Consider the following 19,832-nt stretch of genomic DNA (forward strand, 5'->3'; position numbering starts at 1 on the left):
GGTGGCTCCTCCAAGCACTCAGCTCCCCAGGTTCAGCCACCCCCACCCCCCCCCACCCCTGTCCCGTGTGTCTAGCCAGCCTGGGTCACTTCCGGGTAGCCCAGGACATTGCCTGTCTGCATGTACCTTGCCCAGCTGCATCTGCTGCTGCTTCTGCTTCTCTAGGAACTGCTGGTGCTGCTGCTGCATAACCAGCTGCTGCAGGGCCTGGGGACTCTGCGGCAGTGGAGAGGACTGAGTGCGGCTCAGAGGTCGGTGCCTCGGGAGCTTGCCCACTGTCCTCATGCTGCTGGCCACACGCTCGCCCGTCACCAATGGGGACTGCCCATGGAGTGGCACTATGGAGGTGGAGAAGGTAAGTAAGCACTATTTGGAGGGGTGGGGGACCCTGTCCCCAAGGCTCAGCCCCATTCTCTCTCCTCCCTATACCTGAACAGTGAGTTCTGAGCCACGGACACAGCAAGCCCTCCTAGGGTCACTTTTCTGTCCCTCTGATTTGTCTGAGTGTGCACAAGTAGTCCTGGGCCCACCACAGGCAGGTACAATGACCAGTTCTCTCCATCTGCGACAAGATCCCCCTGCTGGTAGACCTTGTAGATGCTGCCAGGCTGAGAAGTTCTGGGCCAAGGCCATGTGTCTTTCTAGCAGAGCCCCTAAGAATGTTGGCAAGTACTAAGGGCCAACTGTCTAATGCTGTCCAATGTCACTGCTATGGGCAATAAGTGAGCCCTTGAAACACGGCCTAAATTGACATGCGCTACCAGAATGAAACATATATGGGATTCCAAGGCTTACATGAAACAAAAACTCAAATAATAATAATATTCTAGATAGAAGTTAAATATATAAGCCAGGCAATGGTAGCACATGCCTTTAATCCCAGCACTTGGGAGGCAGAAGTCTCTAAGACTTCAAGGACAGCCTGATCTACAGAATGAGTTCCAGGAGAACCAAGGCTACACAGAGGAATCCTGTCTCAGGAAAAAAGGAAAGAAATATGTATTATTAGATTAATTCCACCCATTTCTTTTTTTCTTTTCTTTCTTTTCTTTTTTTTTTTTTTTGTTTTTTTGTTTTTTTGTTTTTTTGTTTTTTTCAAGACAGGGTTTCTCTGCGGTTTTGGTTCCTGTCCTGGAACTAGCTCTTGTAGACCAGGCTGGTCTCGAACTCACAGAGATCCACCTGCCTCTGCCTCCCAAGTGCTGGGATTAAAGGCGTGTGCCACCACTGCCTGGCTCCACCCATTTCTTTAAGAAAAAAATATGTTAGGCTTGGAGGCACCCATCTTTAATCACAGCAAAGTACATTAGATCATTGAGTTAAAGGTTAGCCTGGTCTACACAGTGAGTTTGAAGCCAGCCAGAGCTACATAGTGAGACGATGTCTCCAAAAAAATAAATAAAAAGTAAAATAGTGTTTGCATGCTGTTTCTGTGTGCAGCATGTAGAAGCCAGAGGACAGTCTAGGGTGTCAGTCCCTGCCTAACACAGCGTTCTTACTATTTACTGCTATGTACACCAGGCCAGCTGGCCTGAGAGTTCCCAGGAATTCCCCTGTCTCCGCCTCCATCTCACGTGGGAGTGCTCGAAATACAACCTTGTACTAACTACCGTGTCTGGCTGTGCATGCAAACTGGGGATCTGAACTCAAGTCCTCACACCGGCATGGCTATCCCTTGACCCAGTGAGCCACCTTCTCAGTCCTCTTTAAAGTGTTAAATGTGGGGAAAGTTTTAAATCAAGTGTATGGTTAGTAGCTTGGTATGATATGTCATGTCTGTAATCCTAGGACTCTCGATGCAGAGGAAAGAGGACTGTCAGAAGTTTGAGGTCAACCTGGACTACATAGTGACACAGTGAACCCACCTAACTGAATAAACTCAGTGTGGTCTGCGTTATTCCTGCTGGCCAGCTCTGCTATGGAATATGAACTTGGTAACAGTGGCAAGTTCGGTCAAGTGCCTGGCATACCAAACACTGGTACGTGATGTTTTCAGAGCATGGGAGAAATCAATGATGTTGCTAATGATTGTGGCAAGGCTAAAGAGTATCCCTGGCTACTTTTGTCTACGAGATAGGTCTGACTTGAGCTACCGTGAGAGTCAAACACCCCTTCTCAGGCACACAGTTATCTACTCACCAGCTATAAGCGTGCTCTGCTGCCGGGCCTGTTCCAGCAGCAGAACATGCTGCAGCAGGGAAGCATGCCCGTGAGGGCTTGTGTCGCCCTCCAATGTCACGCCCAGCAGGCAGCCAGGGATGGACGATGTGCTCATGAACTTGCCAGTCAGCGTGCTGCCCTGCCGCAGGGACTGAAGGGCCTGCCTCTCAGCCTCCTGCTGTGTCGACAGCTTCGGGGAGGCCTGGTGAAGTTGGAGGGTGATGGTAGATAAGGCACAGACTGATACTGCCCCTGTCTTACCAACTCAGACCAGCATCCCTCTTGTACCCTCTGCCCACCCACCAGATCAGGTCATGCCAGCTCAACTCTCATAGGGCCTTGGGGAAGGTAAGTCCGAGCTAGGATATGTGCCCTGTACTTACGGTGAGGTGCGAGTTGGTGACGGTGACTGTGGCCTGCAGCCCTAGGGAGATGTTGGGCAGAGAAGGAGACGTGTAGAGGCTGAACTGGTTTGGGGAGCTGTCCAGAGGGAGGGCCCGGTGCTGGGGGAGCATCTGGGGAGCAGTCAGGAGAGACAGGCATGAAAGCAGGCAAAGGAGAGACAGCCAAGAGGGGCGACCTGGACAAAGTCCAACAGCTCTGAATGGTCTCTCACTCCCCCAACCCTGAACCCCAAGTGGGGGTAACAGAGAGATCAGATCCCTTCAGGGGCCTGCGGGACAAATCTCTTTTCAAGGCAACATATCCAGGCAAGACCTCCAAATGTACACAGGGGGATCTAGGCTGAACACTCAGCTAGGCCAGAAGGAGCAAACTCCTCCTTCCAAAAGAAAGAGAACCTCTGTGCCCCCTACCCCGTCCCAGCTTCAGTCAGTCCTGTACCTCAGTGGGGATGTTGGGGACTGAGCCAGTAAAGCCGTTCTCAGCGATGGTGCTGTGGGAACTGTTGGGAGAGCTGGGGCCAGAGCCGGGCGCACTGTTACACACGGACGACACTACAGGAGAAGTGGCTGTCACCTGGGCCTGCTCTGAGCCACCCCTCCTCCCAGACCTTCACAATTAGGACAGGAGAGGAGGCCTTACCCCCAGGCCCCGTGCCTGTGATTTCAACTGCTCTCTTCTTAAAGGTGCTAATAACAGTGCCGTCCTTCCGACGCAGGAGGGGACTGCTTCTCCTCTCGGCCACCTTCTGTTTTAGCCTCGAACGTACTTTTAAGTTGGGTTCGGAGGCTGGAGAGAAAGGGGCTGGACTCAGATCGATCTACACACCAACCTGAAGCCCAGCCCACCCGTGGAGGGGAGAGGGGGACAACTCAAAGCCACAACACTGCCCTTGGCATAAGCCCACCTCTACCCCAGAAGCCATATTCCTGGAAGCCAGGACTCACCCACCTGTTTTGCGGAGGGGGAAGTCATCACGGCTGTCATAGGGCCCAAGCAAAGGCAGTTTGTAGGAGGGAGGCGTCCCAGGAGGGCCGCTCTGGGGAGGGGAACTCTGGTCCAAAGAAGCATGGTGGGCTCCCCTGGGGGTGGGGTGGAAGCAGGATCTGGGTTACCACTTACCCACTTGACCTGCCACCGAAGGCAAGTTGTTTGATTTGCAAGATTTTGTTTTGTTTGTTTTTATATATGTTTTGAACGAGGGTCTCATACAGCCCAGGCTAGTCTCAGACTTGCTATGTAGTTGTAGACAAAAGTGAACCCCTAGTCTTTCTTCCTCTACATCCTGAGTGCTACATCTATAGGCATAAGCTACCACACACAGCGTAGGAAAGGAGAGTTATGGAAAGGCTACATGAGGGATGGTTACCTGCACCCCTCTCCCTCATGGAACTAGGGGTCTACATTACAGAGGGAAAAAAACATGGATCCTGGGAAAGGGAGGAGAGAAATAGGATGGAGAGCTCCCTACTAGGACAGACTGCAAAATTCAAGAACGGTTGCAAAACAGGGAGCCCCAAGCCATCCTATAATCAGGCAGCCCCTGAGCAGGGCCCCCCTTGCCAACCCTTGCCCCCCAGAGCCATTACCAGCATTTGGGGTGCTGTGGGAGGGAATGGTTGAGGCTGCCTGGCGTGGGCTCCTTTGACTTCGACAAGAGGAATTCCTGGAGCCTCAGCTTGACCTCGGTGCTGGCGATGGCACCTATGGGACAGGGCACAGCTGAGCTGGGTGCCTGGAGCTTGGGCCACGGCGTGGTAGGGCCCAGGAACTGCCCATTGGTCTTACTCTCTTTGCTCTTCTCCTTGTTGCGTAGGATAAGCAGCTGCTGCTCCAGCCGCTGTTTCTCCAGCTCCTCTTGCCGCTGCTGTTCCCGCTGCCGCTGCTGCTCCAGCTCTTGCTGCCTCTTAGCTGCCAGCATCTCCTGCTGCTGCTGCGGTGGGTGCAGGAGGGCAGAGGCGGTAGTGAGCCAGGCCCAGGCAGGGCTGCCACTCTGGTGGGCCCCAAGCCCCCCTTGCTCACCTTGAGATGCTTTTGCAGCTGGACTTCATGCTGCCTCGTCAGGTGGTCGTGCTGCTTCTGAAACTCGGCGAACAAGAGCTGCTTCTGAAGCTGCTGCTGCTGCTTGAGCACAAGGAGCTCCTGCTGCAGTTGCTGCTCCCATAGCGCAGGGTCCATGGGGCCTGCCAGAGTCCCCCGAAGCTCCACAGGGCTAGGGCTACCTCCACCTCCACCCCCCATGGAGCTGGGCATGGCTCCTGGCAGCACCGGCTTCACCTCCACTGTGGGCACAAGACACACAAGTGGTCAGTGAGTCCAGCCCCAGATTGCTCTTGGCCCTGACAGCCTGGCCCGCGCGGCCCAAGAGACTACCAGACAGGTCCACTAGACCTTAATGACATAAATCTCTCCACCCATGGATGCTGCCGTCCACTTTCTTTAAATGAGGCTGAAGTCATGAACTTGGTTAAGAAACTATGTATGCAACAGGGCTGCAGGAAGGGTCGGCATGGCATGCATAAGGCCGTGGGTTCGAGGAAAAAACTATCTATGCATGAGTGTGAAGAGGAGCAGCCAAAGAGAGTCAGAACTCAACACCTGATATGGTCACTGACAGCTAATACTAGACATCTTCTATGCACAGCTCATTTACACTGCAGTGATATATGAGTTCAATTCTGTTATTAGTACCCCTTTCACAGATAAGGAAACTGTGGCAGAGAGAGTGCTGAGTAACTTGACCAAACATAGTCAGGTGACTGAGGAACCAGGCTATGAATGTAAATCCTACGCTTTCACTCGCTGTCCCTTGCCTTCTCCCCACCTAAGCCTATACATGAAGAGAAACCGAGGCAGGGATAGGGCCTGTGAAGACCTTCCAGGTAGCTTGTTCTCTGTGCGTCTCTCAGTCTAATCCCAGCTGGGGCAGATGAAGCAGATGAGGGGGAGCAAGCATGGTGTGGGGGGGGGGCAGGGTGGGAACAGGAGGCCTTAGAGAAAAGGGGGTGCAGGATAGCACCACGCCAGGGACAGGAGAGGGCTGGGAGTCAGCCTGGCTTCCTCTGCTGGATTATCTCCTTTCAACACTTTTATTGTAATTACCGCTATATATAGCGGGAGCCAAACAGCAGCTGTGTTGGGGGGGAGGGGGATGAGAATGGGAGAGCAGGGAGGAGGTGGGAGGAGGAGACAGGAAAGGAAAGGGAATCAGACAGGAAGAGTGATGGCAGGGGGAGGGGGAGGGGGAGGGCTGGAGCTGTGGCAAGGACCTCAGTCTCCAGCCAGGGGAGGAACCCTTGGGAAGGGCATAGAGGGAGAGGGATCCACCGGGTGTTCTGAGGTCCGCATAGACAATGGGCCACTGGACGGGAAAAGTTCCAACTGGCTTATGGGAAGGTTGGGTGGGTCTTGACCTCTTGATCCCTGTACACTGTCCTCTGGTCACTGTATGTCATTCCGCATCACTGCCCAATGGTTACCAGGGCGACCGGGCAAACACCACACCAGCAGGGAGCCCCAAACCCAACCCACACCCCACAAAGCCGCTTGCAGCTAACCGGAAGGAGAAGGCAGGATACCGCTGCTTGGGAAGAAGGAAGCGAGAAAGGTAACACCAGATCATCTCCTTTGCTCTCCACTTCTCCAAAGAAAAATCCTATGTTCCTCAAACCAGCCTAGGGAGGCACATGGGGCCAGGAAGACGCTTGCCCAGCCAAGGGGCCCACTGTATCCCAGGCAGAGAGGACACAACCCTGATATCCTGATGGTTGCCAGTGTTCAGGATTCTTCCCAACCCCAACCCCCTACACCTGACCCTACATCAAGAGTGACGGGGGATGTAGTGGTAGGGACTAAAAAGAGCCCCCCCCCATGTCCTCAGGAAACACAGCACTGGAGGGCATCACCAGGCCTGGGGCAAGCCATATGTCATCCTTAAGCCTATTTCTCCTGGGAGACCCACTAGAGGTGGGAGGTGGGGGTGGGAGGGAGAGCTTCAGCAGGATGTCTCTCAGTACCCCGTCTTCCCCCAACATAAGCTGAGCACATTCCTCTGTGGTTTCTCTGTCAGCCACACTGACGACTCTGTGGCCACCAGGCCAGAGCCACATCTGCAGGAGTGGCCAGATGAGGCCATAAAGGGTGGAGTCACACACACACAGACAAACACAACCCCCCACCCCTCGTGGCACGCTCTCTCACTTTCCCTCCTATTCCATGCCCTGGACCAGCACCCTGATGAAAGATGCCCGAAAACTCCCAGGGCCTTTCTGGAGAGGACCATCTCTACATCAGGGTGAAAAAGCAGGGTAGCAGCAAGGGAGCTGGTGGCCAGCTTCTAGTCTACCCAGCCCCCTCCACCCCCAAGCATTCAGCAAAGCCCTAAACTGGCTGGAGGGTTATCAGTTCCAAGCCTGACACTGATCACCCCACCAAGATGTAGACTGGCTTCAGCCAGTTCCTTTGCCGTACTATGGCTATTGGAGGTAGATGCCAGCCCATCGGCCCAGAGAGGGTAAGAGTCTAAAGATCCTGCCTCAGGTCAGGTTGGAACAGTGGTGGGGAGGGGTATCTTCTCTTGCAGAAAGCTTAGGGGTTCACATGAGTGGGGGGATCCTCCCGCTGCTAGCACTGCTGAGATGCCTGGCTGTGTGCTGCAGTGGGCACCAGGGCCCCGCTGGTCTGCAGGTGAGGTGACAGGATAGCCAGAGGGCTTTCCTACATCGGTGGTATGCAAGGAGGAATCAGAAGAACACCTATCTGTAGCATGAAACAAACCAGGCTCTGCCAGGCAGCAACCCGGCTCCTTTCAGGATGGAAGCCAGGGAAGCAAGAGAATGGGGTCCCCAAAATATAGTCTGCCTGGCACAGAACCTTGAGCTTGGCTGACCGGGCATCTCCTTAAGGATCTGTGCCCTCTGCCAGCTTGGCAAGAACAGAGCAGGTGACAGCAGCTGCCATTCAAGTCAAGCACTTGGAACGGGAAGTGGATGTGTCAGGACAGGAAGAGGCTCTTGGTTGCCTCCTGGTGGACCTAGGAAGGTTGGAGAACTTTGGGAAGGAGGAAAGGGTGGGCAGAGAGGAGTGTTCAGATGACAGTGTGTGAGAGCTCAGGCTAGCAGAGCCCCCTGACAGGCCAAGATCACAGGGGACAGAAAACCCTGGGTCCTTATTTCACCCACCCCACCCCCACCCCAGGCCTCATGCTGTCCTGCAGAGAGCAGAACAGTGTCAAAGCCAGGAGCTTCCTGTGGAGAGAGGTGCCAGGGCTCCAGGGACAGGCACTGACCACCTACGCTAGGGACTCAAATCTTTGCTTCCTGCAGGGAGTGGCGGCCTTAGGAGCACACTGACCCATGTGGCCTCCATGCAGAAGCCCCCAGCCCAGGCAGTGAGGTGGTCAGTGCCATCCGTGTCCAGCCGTCAGTGTGGCCCTGCTCATACTAAGCTCAGGCTCAGAAGGCAGAGACCTGACTAGCTCATGGGTATAACTGGGCAGAGCTGACACCTACTGGTATTCCCTTCTCATCCAGTCGGCCTCTTCTGCCACTAGCAGAATGAATCCCACTAGCCCAGGAGGTTCTATACCATACGAGATGCCCAGGCCCCTCAGAAGGCGGGACTAATGGGGCAACTCTGTGCCCACTGCCAGCCTGGCCTCGGGGGTGAACCGGAGGCTGTGCACTGTAATCCTAGATATGCAGGAGGCTGAGGCCAAGGGACTGTGAGGCAAAAGCCAGACTGAATAGCTCAGTGAGATCCTGCCTCAAAAACAAAATAATAACCACAGCCAGCCATGGGGGCTCATGCCAGCATTCAGAAAGCCAAGGCAGGAGGATTGCAGAGAGTTCTAGTTCAGCCCGAACTCCAGAGTAAAACCCTATCTATCTCAACTAACAACAACAAAAACCATGAAATTTAAAGTAAAAACAGCAAATCCCAGGCAAAGGGGTGTGGCCTCCAGGCAGATAAGAGGTTTGGCCCACAAAAACAGGTTTTGGCAGTACCTTTGGGAATTAGGGCTCAAAGCAACAGATCTAGCTACCCTAGGACAAAGGAAAGGGCCTGCTCCTGCTTGGAACACTCTGCAAGCCATGCTCCACCCTCCCTTGAAGATATCACAAGTCAGACAAACCCTGACCAGCAGGGAATGGGTGCCTTCTATTCCACCAGGTGGAGGGGGGGGAGAAACGTGGGGCGGACGACGGACGGACGGATGGACGGACCCTGGAGCAGCCCAAGATTCAGATCTACCAAGAAGACTCAAGAGAGGAGCCAGTTAGGAAGGAGGGAATCTTGTCTTATAAGGGAGCAGCATTAAGCTATGTGACACTCAGGATTGACACAAGGCCTATAGAGACCATTCCTGATTCTGGAGTCACTTTGCCTGGAGGGGTCGTTTGAGACCATCTGTTTTCAGCCCTCAGCGAAAGGCTTTGGGAGCCAAGCTTCACAGAGAGATGGCAGTGCAGAAGACCCCACAGGCTAAGCAGCAGCAGAACAGGGGTCCAAACCCAGGTGGCCTGGCTCCCAGTGTGAGCAGGATGTTCCGAAGCACAAGTGTGTGCTCAGCCTGGCTCCAGTGTGGGGTGTCATTCCAGACAGCACAGGCAGAAAGCCCACCCAAGAAGACAGCGCGCCCCACCAGTATACAGGTAGCCACCTTTGCCAGCAATTGGCAGCTTCTTCAAATGCCTAATTACCTTGTCTACCCCTTGGAGAATGGAAAAAAGGCTCTTGTCCCTGCCTTGGCTTTGAGAAAATTTGGAAGGAGGCAGGGAACACACCTCGCACTCCTCTGCCCATGACGCCGATGACCCCTCCCCACCAGGGACGGTTTCCCATGATCTATTTCTGTGCTCTTACGTGACTAGGGAGGCCAATTGAGGCTCAACAGGTTCTACCACAATTTAGACAGCATTTCCACATGTGCAGGCCGGGTATGACTCTCACCTAGCAATTTACACAACTCGCCCAGCAACGCAAGCGAACACCATCATGTGATGGTTAAGAGTGAGGGCTTTGGAAGAGGTGGCCCAGGCTCAAAGCTGTGCCACTTGTTAGTCAAGGCTCCAGGCGCCTCCCCATGCTTCCTGCAAGCATCTGCAAAATGGCAGCAGAGCACCTACCTCCCAGGCTGCCAAGCCCGAGAGAATGCTGGGGAGCTTGGCACAAGGCCTCGGAAGATCTCAGAAGAACTAGTCAGGGCTATTATTATTAATGGCTTCTGGCATGTGCGTGTGTGCGCGCGCGCGTGTGTGTGTGTGTGTGTGTGTGTGTGTGTGTGTGTGTGTGTGTGCGCGCACGTGTATGTGTGTTCCTGGCTCTGGCAATCCAGCAAAGCCTATAGACTACTACTCAGAGTGTTTCTATGGGCTCAGAATGGACCAGGGTGATAAAGTGCTTGCCTAATATATGAGGCTCTGTATATGATTACCAGCACCAAGATAGTAATCATCATCATCGCAAATAAGTTTCTAAAGTTCACAAAATAGCCAGGTGTGGGAGTATATGCCTAATCCTAATACTCAGGGTAGGAGTGGGGTTATCCTGAGCTATATTGCCAGACTGCGTCTCAAAAGATCAAAAATGTCTCTGTGAGTTCAAAGCCAGTCTTGTCTACACAGCAAGTTCTAGGACAAACAGAACTACATAGTCAGACCCTGTCTAGGAAATAAAATGGTAAAAAAAAAAAAAAAAAAAAAAAAAAAAAAAAAAAAAAAAACAGTAAATATGATGGCATATACCAACACTCAGAAGGTAGAGGTAGGAGAATCCCTGAGCAACAAGTTCAAGGTCAACCTGGACTACATAGACATTCTGTTTCTCTCTCTCTCTCTCTCTCTCTCTCTCTCTCTCTCTCTCTCTCACACACACACACACACACACACAGAGGAGTGGAGAGATGGCTCGGTTAGGATCACTAGCTGCTTTTCTAGAGAACCCAGGTTCAATTCCTGGCACTCACACAACGGTTCCTAACCACCTGTAATTCCAGTCCTAGGAGATCCAGTGCCCTCTTCTGACCTCCTCAGGCACCAGACATGCACATGGTACACAGGCATACAAAGCAGGCAAAACAATTATACACATAGGTAAATTAAAATAAATAAATAATGTGTTTTGTTTTGATTTTTTCAACAACAAAAAAAAAGCACACAAAATAAAGTGTAAGGCCAACTTCACAGATCACTTAGGCTGTATGAATACTAGGCTCAGACTCCAGCCACAGTAATGCCTTAGCTCTCATCCAGATTGTCTGAAGGTTACTCTGTGGTCCTGTCCCCTCAGAGCCCTTCCTACAAACCAGCAGCTAGGTGCCACTGAAAGAGACAAGGTTCTGGGAGCTGTGTCCTCTCAACTCTAAGCATTTCAGGGCCATTTCCTTGGCTTCGCTGCCTGCTTTTTGCAGCTCAGAACTCAGCAGGTGGGATCCCATCCATCCCCCCAAAAACATCACCTGGAAAAAATGAACACAAACTCTGGATCCTGCTTTCAAACCCCCACACTCTGAAGCAGCCTGAAATCCTCCCATCCTTGACCTTACTGTGTCCCGCTATGTGACACCTCTTCCCAAGGCTATTCTCTGTCCTCCTGGGGCAAGGTGCTGGGAGACCCTCAGCCCTTCCTCCAGCAAGGCAGAAGCAACACGAAACTGACCTCAGAGACCCTCAGAATGTCAGTAAGGAAAAGGCCCAGGAGCTCGGCAACTCAACGCCCCCAGCTGCAGGAGGAGGAAAGTGAGGCCACAGAGGGAACAGGCTTGTCCAAGGTCACCTGAAAAGGAGGCAGAGGAGCCAGAGCTTAATCAAGACTCTCCTGGCTCTCTCTGCCCTGCTCCCTACAAAGCAAAAAGGGGAAAGCCTGGAGGCTGGTGCCAAATTTAGTGAGAGATTCAACAAGGAGCCCTAAGGATCAAGCAATCCAGACGAAGGTTACCAGAGCCCAAAGGTAGAAGAGAGAGGAGGACAAATGGAGGGAAAGCTGGAGGCAGGCTGAGACTCTGAATGACCTTATAGGGATGCGGAATCCAGGTGGAGGACACAAGGTATCCCTGGAGTCAGCGCTGATCTTAGGAGACTATCTAGAAAAGAAGATTCCCACCTCCCCACCATCCCCAAAAAGATCTGGGCACAGAAGCTGCAGGCAATTAAAAGGCACAGTAACCATGCAAAATCTGCAGCTGTTGCTGGGACTGTTGACTCCTACCTGGAGGGAATGGTAGAGGTAGGGGCCCCAGGGCAGGCCTCCCTCCATTCTCCATGCACAACCCAGGCTTGAGCGTCCAGCAAGGCACCCTGTCCACCTGGCTGCTTGCCATCATCCCCCGACCCTGCTCAAGTTCAGACACCTGCTCTTGGCATCTCAAAACATCCTCTGTCCAGACTGCCAGGCTGCTGGGAATTGTATTTGCCTGTCTAGGGTAACAACCAGCCTCCCCCTGCATAGGCCTTTCTCCCACCAAGGTCTGCCACTGAACATGAGAGACAGCTCAGACTCCAGACCACCAGAGGAGGAGTTTAAATGCTGCCTCCTGAGCTGCGCACAGACTCAGAACCTGCATCCGAACACATCCCCTTGGTGATTCTGTTGCAATTCAAAGATCCACTGTCTCACAGCTTTCCTGGACTGCCTGCGCTCTCTCCTGTTGACAGTCTGACAGCTGTTACAGCTGTGTGCGGACACGGTTAATTTGATTTCCTGTCTGGCAGCTGTGCAGAGGGGAAGGGACAGCTGAGGGTCTCAAAAACAAGATGAGGTAGGAGGACATAGGGGCAGGAGAAGGCTGTCTGTATGGGTGGGTGTTTTACTCTGTTCCCAAGCCCTCATCTTCCTTTGAGTCAAAGTGCCTGCAGGGAGAGAGATCATTGGCTAAGTGGTTCCAAGCATTTATAGGGAGGGAAAAAAAAAAAAAAAAAACTACTCTTAGACAGCCTAGGAGTTGGGCCAGAATGGGCCCATTCTCTAGGAGCACAATCTTTGGAGGCACACAGACAGGCCTACCACATAAGATTGTCAAGGTTGTATACTGCAGATGGGCACCCAGCTGAAGGGACAAACTGGAGTTAAACCTAGTCCATGCTCTGGTTGCTAAGTCATAGAGGCACTAGGTAGAAGGACACACCCACCCAGACAAAGGACCATTCTTGAGAGAAACGTGAGTAAAAGTTTTTGTATGGATTTACAATGGCCCCACACAGACAGACCTGAATCCAAATCTTAATGCCTAATGCCTACTTATTCTGTGATCTTGGGTAACTTCTTTGACTTCTCTGGTCCTTCTCAATTATGGAATGTGGGTTATTAATTTCCTTCTTAAAAGAGACCAGCGAGGAAAGTCCCGGGTATCCTCGTCACCTCGTGTGTTACAATATTAGTTCCATTCAAGTCCTGCCCTTCCTACCTTCCTGGCATCCCCACACCTACACATTCCTGACACACAGCCATGCTCGGAATGGCCTCAAGAGCCTAAATAAGAACAGCCAGGGAAAGCCCCAGTTTCCCATGGGACTTCCCAACATCCAGAGCATTCCTTCCTTCCTGGCACACGCCAGATCCATACCTTCCTCAGGGGGCAGAGTTCCCTCTTCTGCCATTCCTTCTCATAGTGTCCAGGACTCAGCTCAACCAGAAAGGGACGGGAAAATCAGAGCCCAACTCTGGGTCATTGGGAATCCCACAGTGGAGCTAAAGGCCAAGTGGAGGTGCCCACTGTGCACGGGGCAGTGACAGGGTAGCTAGACAGAGCCACCCATCTGTCAAGAGAGGCCGCCAGTCACCAGCAGTGGAAGCAGAAACTGTCTCCTTGTCCCTTCCTTAAGCAGGAAGAGCAGAGTGCGTCTGTCCCTCTTGAACTGATTTACCCTTAGGTGCCCACCGTAGCTGTCTCTATTCAGCCACCAGGTCAAGACCCAGAATAGCGCCCGGGCATCCTGCCAAAAGGTTGGGCCTCCGCCCCCTCATGCAACACTCATTCATCTAGGTGCCACCCACTGTGTTGGGTGCTGGGTGTTGGCAGCCAACAAGACAGCACAGGGAGCAAAAGCTGCCCCCAAATAAGAATTCCCAGGACTTGCTGCTACAAGGGTCAGAGAGGCAGCAACTTGGAAGAATTACTTCTCCAGTTCCTTGGGCTGGGGAAACCAGAAACACCATCCAAGAAAACACCATTGGAAACCAGCTTTTTTCAGTCTTAGGTTTTTGCATCTTGTCTGGAGGCTCCTCAAGAAATTGGAAGAAGAGCGGTAAGAAGGGACAAGGGACAGGAGGGAAACACCAGGCTTCTGGGCCCTCATGGCCATGTTTATCTAGGGTGGATTTTTTTTTCTTAACCCAAAGGTTAAAGTGTTTCTATTTGAAATGTCTATTTACATTCCAGAGTCCAAAAAAAAAAAGGCAGCCAAGCTCCAGGCCTATATCTGTCCCCAGCAGCGTCACAGACACAGCATCAGAGCTGCTCAGGGGAACATTCTTAGCCCTCTCCCTGAGCTGCCTGGGTGACTCACACCTCCCTCCTGCCAGCAGGGGCTGTGCCATGGCTCAGAAGGCAGGTTGGGGATCTGGAGAGAGGGATTGGCTGGGGTATACTGAGGGACAGAAAGAACATGGCCCTAAACTTTCAGGATTTCTGGGGTCCAATTTCAAAGAAGACAAGTAAATAAGAGGAAACTTGGGGTCATCTGGTGACTCAATGCAGAACGAGTGGACAACTAGTGGCCACCCTAGATGATGCTCTACAGACATTCCTTCACCTCCCAGGAGCCCACCTTAACATCCACAGGCCCAAGTTTGGACGCTGAGGACGGGGGCTGTAGCTCAATTAGCCCTGGGCAAGAACTAGCCTTCGGAACTCCATCCCAGAGGCCTGGTGGGCACAATGCTGGGCTGGTCTCCACAACTATGCCCTAGAAGAGGGGACTAAGTGGACATCTTCATCCATGTCCAGGCAGACAGCAAATCATGTCCCTAGGAGTCTCCGAATCTTCTCAAAACACCCTTCTGACATTTCCCAAACCTACTGCAACCTTATCCCTGGACAGCTGAGAGCCAATCATCCGAATCACAGGTACCCAGAGAGGCATACAGCTACCACCTTCTAACTGGACCCTTCAGATCCACACCCACATATCCAGAGTCAAGGGCTCTAACACACAGACACATATATTCTCCCTCTCTCACAAGTACCAAGCCAGTCACTGCCAGGAGGGGCCAAGCGGGCATGGGTCCAGCAGGCCCCTCCCTGGAGGAAGCATCTTGTGGTGCCAGCCTGGTAGGGAGGCTGAACCAGAAGGGCCTGATGCTGCCAACAGGTTCCTGGGAGTGAAAGAAGGAGTGGCCAGCTGGGGGTGACTCCACCTCCCACCAAGGATCAAAAAAGTTTCTCCAGAGAAGGTGGCAGGGCTAGGAATCCCCAAGCTTACATTAGGGCATCTTCAAGCACACCTGAGTCAAAGTACCACTTTTCTGTCGTCAGGAACTGACCGAGACAGCAGGGAGCTAGGAACTACGGCAGACACAATCCTTCAACATCCCAACTGCTAGTCTCTGCTCTATCCTATCCCATTGAGCCTCCTCCTTAAAGGTCCAATCGCAGAAGTCTCCTGACCAAAAACTTGCCAAAGTCACTGGACCCTGACCAGGTCAAACCATGCCACAAAAGCCAGGACATTTCTGATTCCTATAGGTACCCCAGGTGCATGCTTCTTCTGCTCAATTGTGGGGAGCAGAGAGCCTGAACACAAGTCACTGACCCACTTCCTCCCCTCTGACCATAGTGCCAACTAGGCCAGAATCCTCTAGGAAGCCCCAGCCCCTCACAGCTGAGCTGATCCTGCTGGAGGCGAAGGCACCAGAGGGATGCAGCAGAGGGTGGCTAGGAGGCAGGGTGAAAAGGAGGGAAGAGAGACTGCCCTAGAAGCACAGCTCTTCCAATCCATGGAACTCTCAAGAAAGTCTGAAGCAAGACCCCAGTGGGGCAAGGCTCACGGTAAGATGCTCAATCCAAGTAGTAGGACGCCCGAGAGCTGAGGGCAGGTGGGGACACAGAGCCACTTACCTGCCACAGGGATGCTGTGCAGAGGAGTCCGTGGCAGGATTTCCAAGGATGGTTCCCGGCCTGACATGCCATCTGCTGAGAAACAGGACTCGGTCTCATAGATGGTTTGCAGCATCTCCACGAGCCCCTGTGCCTTGGGCACCAGCAGCATGCCAGGGAGGGGCCGCCCGAGGCGGAAGCCGGTGAGGGGAAGGTGGTCAGCCGGGCCAGCTGGCTGCTCAAGGACTCCCTCAGGCCACTGCCGCTGGGACCCACAAGGCAAGGAGGCGCCTCATCCGGCCTGGGCGCTCTGGAGGCAGCGGAGGCAGGGAGGCTAATGAGGCTGTAGGCGGGCTCTCTACTACAGGAGCATGGACCAAGGCCCGTCCAAAGGTTCCAGGAGTTGGGCTACGGCTGGGTGCTCAGGGGACAGGAAGGGGAGCTCAGTGGGCAGGCAGGCTCTCTGTTCCCTCCCAGCGCCACCGGTGACAGCTCTGGGCCTGGCTCCCTGCTCCTCCTCCCCGAATGAGCCGCCGGCAGCTGGCAGGAGACTGAAATAGCAGTTGGGGGAGGGCCCTGTCTATAAATAGGTGGAGCATGCTCAGGGAGCCGCCGGCTGGCTGCCAGGAGCCCAGGCCTGGCGGAGGCCCCATGGGGGGAGGCGCGTTCCACCCCAGGAGGAAGCGCCAGTCAAGGGGGAGGGGGGACTGGGGTGGCCTGCACTCAGGGCCAAGGCCACAGACCTGGGTGGCCAGTGGCTGGACTGTGAAGGGTGCAGGCAGGGGACCCAGCATCTGGGATCAGCTCTGGTTACTGCTGTGGGCAAACAATGGACCGGACACCAAGAAGCCAGCCTGGATCTGCCACTGTCCCCCTTTCCGTGCAGAGCAAGGAAAGGAATCAAAAAGACTAGGGAGAGGTGACAGACAACCAGCCACCTGGACTAACCTCACACCTCCTCCTAACAGCCTGTGGAGTTTGTTTAACTGCTGCCTTCCCACAGAGCTGGGAGATACCTCCCTACACTCTTACTATCAGGGGGACCCTAAATAGCAGGAGGGTGGCAGATCTCTCCCACCCATTCTAGAGTGCCACCTCTGGCAGTCGGGCTTTCCGGGCTTCCTTTCAGAGAGCCAGAGCCGAGAGACTCTCTGGGCAGGCCTTGCCCAGCCCAGGCAGGGGGCTGGACAGCACCTGCCCATTCTCAGCTCAATCAATGTTTTTCTGGCAAGGTACCCAGTGCCCGTGCTGAGGGCATCACAAACACCATCGCCTTTATGCTAACAGTGACCTTCAGAAAGAGGCCAAGATGGGGGAAACTGAGGTACAGCAAGATGAAAGTCACTCCAGTCATAGAGATGCTCCCATGAGAGGGATGGAGTTCTGAGATTCTGACCACCATACCTGACAGGCAAAGGCATACACAGTCTGCCCTAGGGACAAAGATCTCCAGAGCCCAAATAGAAAGCCTTGGGATTGGAGGCCTTCCAGTTAGTCATAAAACTATTAGCATCTTGGCCTGGTGGAGTAGCCCCAGCTCTCTGGGCCTTCGTGGGCCATGGGGCCACTGTGCCACCAAAGTTGGTGCCACCTGCCAGCACTCCCCACTGCTGACCTGCCCCTTCTCCCCAGGTTGTGCCTCCTACCAACTTGGCCCCCTGACCTCACAGGAGCCTTTTAATAGACGGGTTATTCCTGGGTCTATATCCTCCTCCCCTTGTCTGACGTCACAGTTGCTATTTTGGACCCCTCCTGGCCCCTCCTTGCCCCCCACTCCAGGCACGGAGCCAGGGACACCTGTCCTCTCTCTGGACTGGATGACCTCACCCTACTGTCAGAAGCCTGGGAGAAGCTGTCTAACCAAGGACAGGACACGGTGGCTGTGGCTCCCAAGCTTCTGCCAGGATAGCAAGGGCCTCCTCCCTCAGGTAGGAAAACCATAGATGAGGATGGTAGAGGCAAGCTTTCCTGAGCATGGTGAGAGGCAGATGCTGATGGGGACAGGGGTTTGGTTCCCAGAGGGAGACCAGGAACCAAACTGGGAGGGGTCTGGTGCTACAGACAGAGTAGATTCTAAAAGAAAAGGTAGCAGAGCTGAGCAACCCAGGCGCCTAGCGCTGGAAGCCACCACCTGTGGACCACCCTTTCCCCAACTGCATCCTGGCCAACTAGGTCCTCTTGAGAACAGGAGGGAAGACCAGGGTTTCCTCCAAGAGAGCCACAGGCAGCAGACACAAGGGAGCCCTGAAAGCCAGGGGCAGCAGCCCCTCCCAGACAGCACTCCACCCACCCACGCTGGGAACAACCAGAAGGGCTGGCTAGCCCTGTCCTGGCTCACTCTACCTGCCCCAGGCACAGGAGAGAGGCAGCGAGTCCTGCTCAAGGGAGGTCAGCAGCCATGACAACCTGAGAGCAAGGCCCTCAGACTCTAGATTAGCCTGATGTCAAAACGGACTCCCTTTCTTCTTCCTTCCTTTTTTTTTTTTTTAAATTTGGAGGCAGGGTCTCATTCAGTAGCCAAGGCTAGCCTCAAACTCACACAGATCCTCCTGACTCAGCCTTAACCCCTGCTGGGACTACAGGTTTAAGCTATCAAACTTGGTAACAAGGATTCTCTTTTTTACCACGTGTGGCTCAGGGACAACAGTCGGCACCACCATGACTTCTACTAGGAAGAGAAATGTCTTCAATGCAGTTCCCAAAATCCCCCAAGGAAACAGAGAGACAGGAGGGAAGACAAGCATCTTTCTTCTTCCAAGATGGAGACAATGTAACAAAGTCTTCCTAATAGTTAACCTCAACCTTCACTGCTACAATGTCCCTCTTTCTGCTTGCATCTCCATTCCCATCTCCAGCTCCGAAGTCCTAGCCCACAAATCTCACCAAGTACTCAACTAAAGACGTGGTCCATGAAACACATCCATAGCCAGCAGCAGCAAGTTCAAGCCCAGTTTGGGCTATAGAACCAGCTCTATCCTCCCCAGCAGCACTACCTCCACCTCCTCCCTCTAAGGCTACACTATGGCCTCCAATTCTTCTAAAGCTGGGGCAGACAGGAGAGCCCAATGCTACCTCCTTGAGCTCTTCCAGCCCTCACTTCCTTGGCCCAAAAGCTGGCATGGAGCCCTGACTGAATAGGCAGAGAAGTACTGCTTCGTGCAGTCAAAAAGCCTAAGGCTGGCCCTGAGACCCTGGCCTGTGAGATGCCTCGGAAACATCAACCCTGCCTACTACCCTCTAGTTTTATCCTTTGAACCCAGTCATGCTGGGGCCCGTCATTATGGCCCAGGAACTACCATGAGCCAGGTCCACAGTTAGGTACTGGCAGAATCTTCTCATTTAAAACCAACTACAAGAAAAATGTGGATATCTCCTTTGGCATCTACCTCCCCTCTGGGTTGACCCTGACTCCTCTCACCATCCAGTCCTAAGCCTTCAATCCCTCTGGGATGATGAAGCAAGGCAGAGAAAAAAAGAACAGATTCCAACCTGTCAAGGCACCTCAGTAGAGAAAGAAACCAAGGGTCTTTTCCCCAGACCCCTGCCTAGGCCAGCACTGACCCACTTTCTCCTCCAGGCTGGCTGGCTGCCCTCCCAGGGGCTCAGAAGCAGAGCCTGAGGCAGGGAGACAGGACGCCAAGGTTCCTGGCTCCACCCCACACCCATGCCCCAGTTTCTCTGGTCACCCCAAAGGGAGGGGGCAGCCCCCCTCCCTCATGGGAAAGGGAAGGAGAGAAAGTGCAGAGGGTGCGAGGAGGTGCTGGGCAGACAGGTGTTATCGTGAGGCTCATCTCCCTCCCACGCTGGGCATTGGGAACCTGGATGCCTCCTCCAGGGCCCCACCAACAAACACCCAGACAGGATCACATGGCAGGCCACATTCTTGTCCCTCTATGAGCAATGGCACCGAGAACAGGGTATGGCCAGGGCAGTCGAGGTCCTAGGTCCTAGGGAGGCTCCTTCAAGCCAGTGAGGCCAAATCAGACTGCTTCAGATTCGATCCGTCTTTAGCCCCATGAAGGAGAATGTATAGACAGCACTGGGTCCAGAAAAATAAAGAATGCCTGACCACAAAAAAGGGGAGGGGGGAGCTGGGAGGTGATGGCACACGCCTTTAATCCCAGCACTCAAAGGAGATCTCTGTGAGTTCAAGACTAGTCTGATCTACAGAGTGAGTTTTGGGACAGCCAGGACTACACAGAGAAACACTGCCTCAAAAAAAAAAAAAAAAAAAAAA

The 19,832-nt window shown here is 53.5% G+C and overlaps 1 protein-coding gene across 5 annotated transcripts in view; it reads right to left on the reverse strand.

Moving 5' to 3' along the window:
• The window catches only part of Hdac5 (histone deacetylase 5), a 35,260-nt gene that overhangs the window by 6,873 nt on the left and 8,555 nt on the right, over window positions 1-19,832 (reverse strand). Inside the window, exons 1-11 of one of the 5 annotated variants that reach the window (XM_050156484.1) lie at window positions 15,617-15,685; window positions 11,221-11,337; window positions 4,585-4,844; window positions 4,351-4,495; window positions 4,152-4,266; window positions 3,514-3,644; window positions 3,205-3,351; window positions 3,004-3,116; window positions 2,544-2,675; window positions 2,140-2,362; window positions 127-338 (exon numbers count right to left, since the gene is read on the reverse strand). In XM_050156484.1, the coding sequence (XP_050012441.1) occupies window positions 127-338; window positions 2,140-2,362; window positions 2,544-2,675; window positions 3,004-3,116; window positions 3,205-3,351; window positions 3,514-3,644; window positions 4,152-4,266; window positions 4,351-4,495; window positions 4,585-4,815 (1,449 nt within the window). In that variant the 5' untranslated portion in view covers window positions 4,816-4,844; window positions 11,221-11,337; window positions 15,617-15,685. Of the gene's footprint in view, window positions 1-126; window positions 339-2,139; window positions 2,363-2,543; window positions 2,676-3,003; window positions 3,117-3,204; window positions 3,352-3,513; window positions 3,645-4,151; window positions 4,267-4,350; window positions 4,496-4,584; window positions 4,845-11,220; window positions 11,338-15,616; window positions 16,828-19,832 lie in introns of those variants that run through there. The other 4 variants (XM_050156481.1, XM_050156480.1, XM_050156479.1 and 1 more) reach the window with 4 other exon arrangements.

Source organism: Alexandromys fortis, unplaced genomic scaffold, assembly GCF_014885135.2.
Source record: "Alexandromys fortis isolate MF-2015 unplaced genomic scaffold, M_Fortis_MF-2015_v1.1 scaffold_31, whole genome shotgun sequence".
NCBI lineage: Eukaryota > Metazoa > Chordata > Mammalia > Rodentia > Cricetidae > Alexandromys > Alexandromys fortis.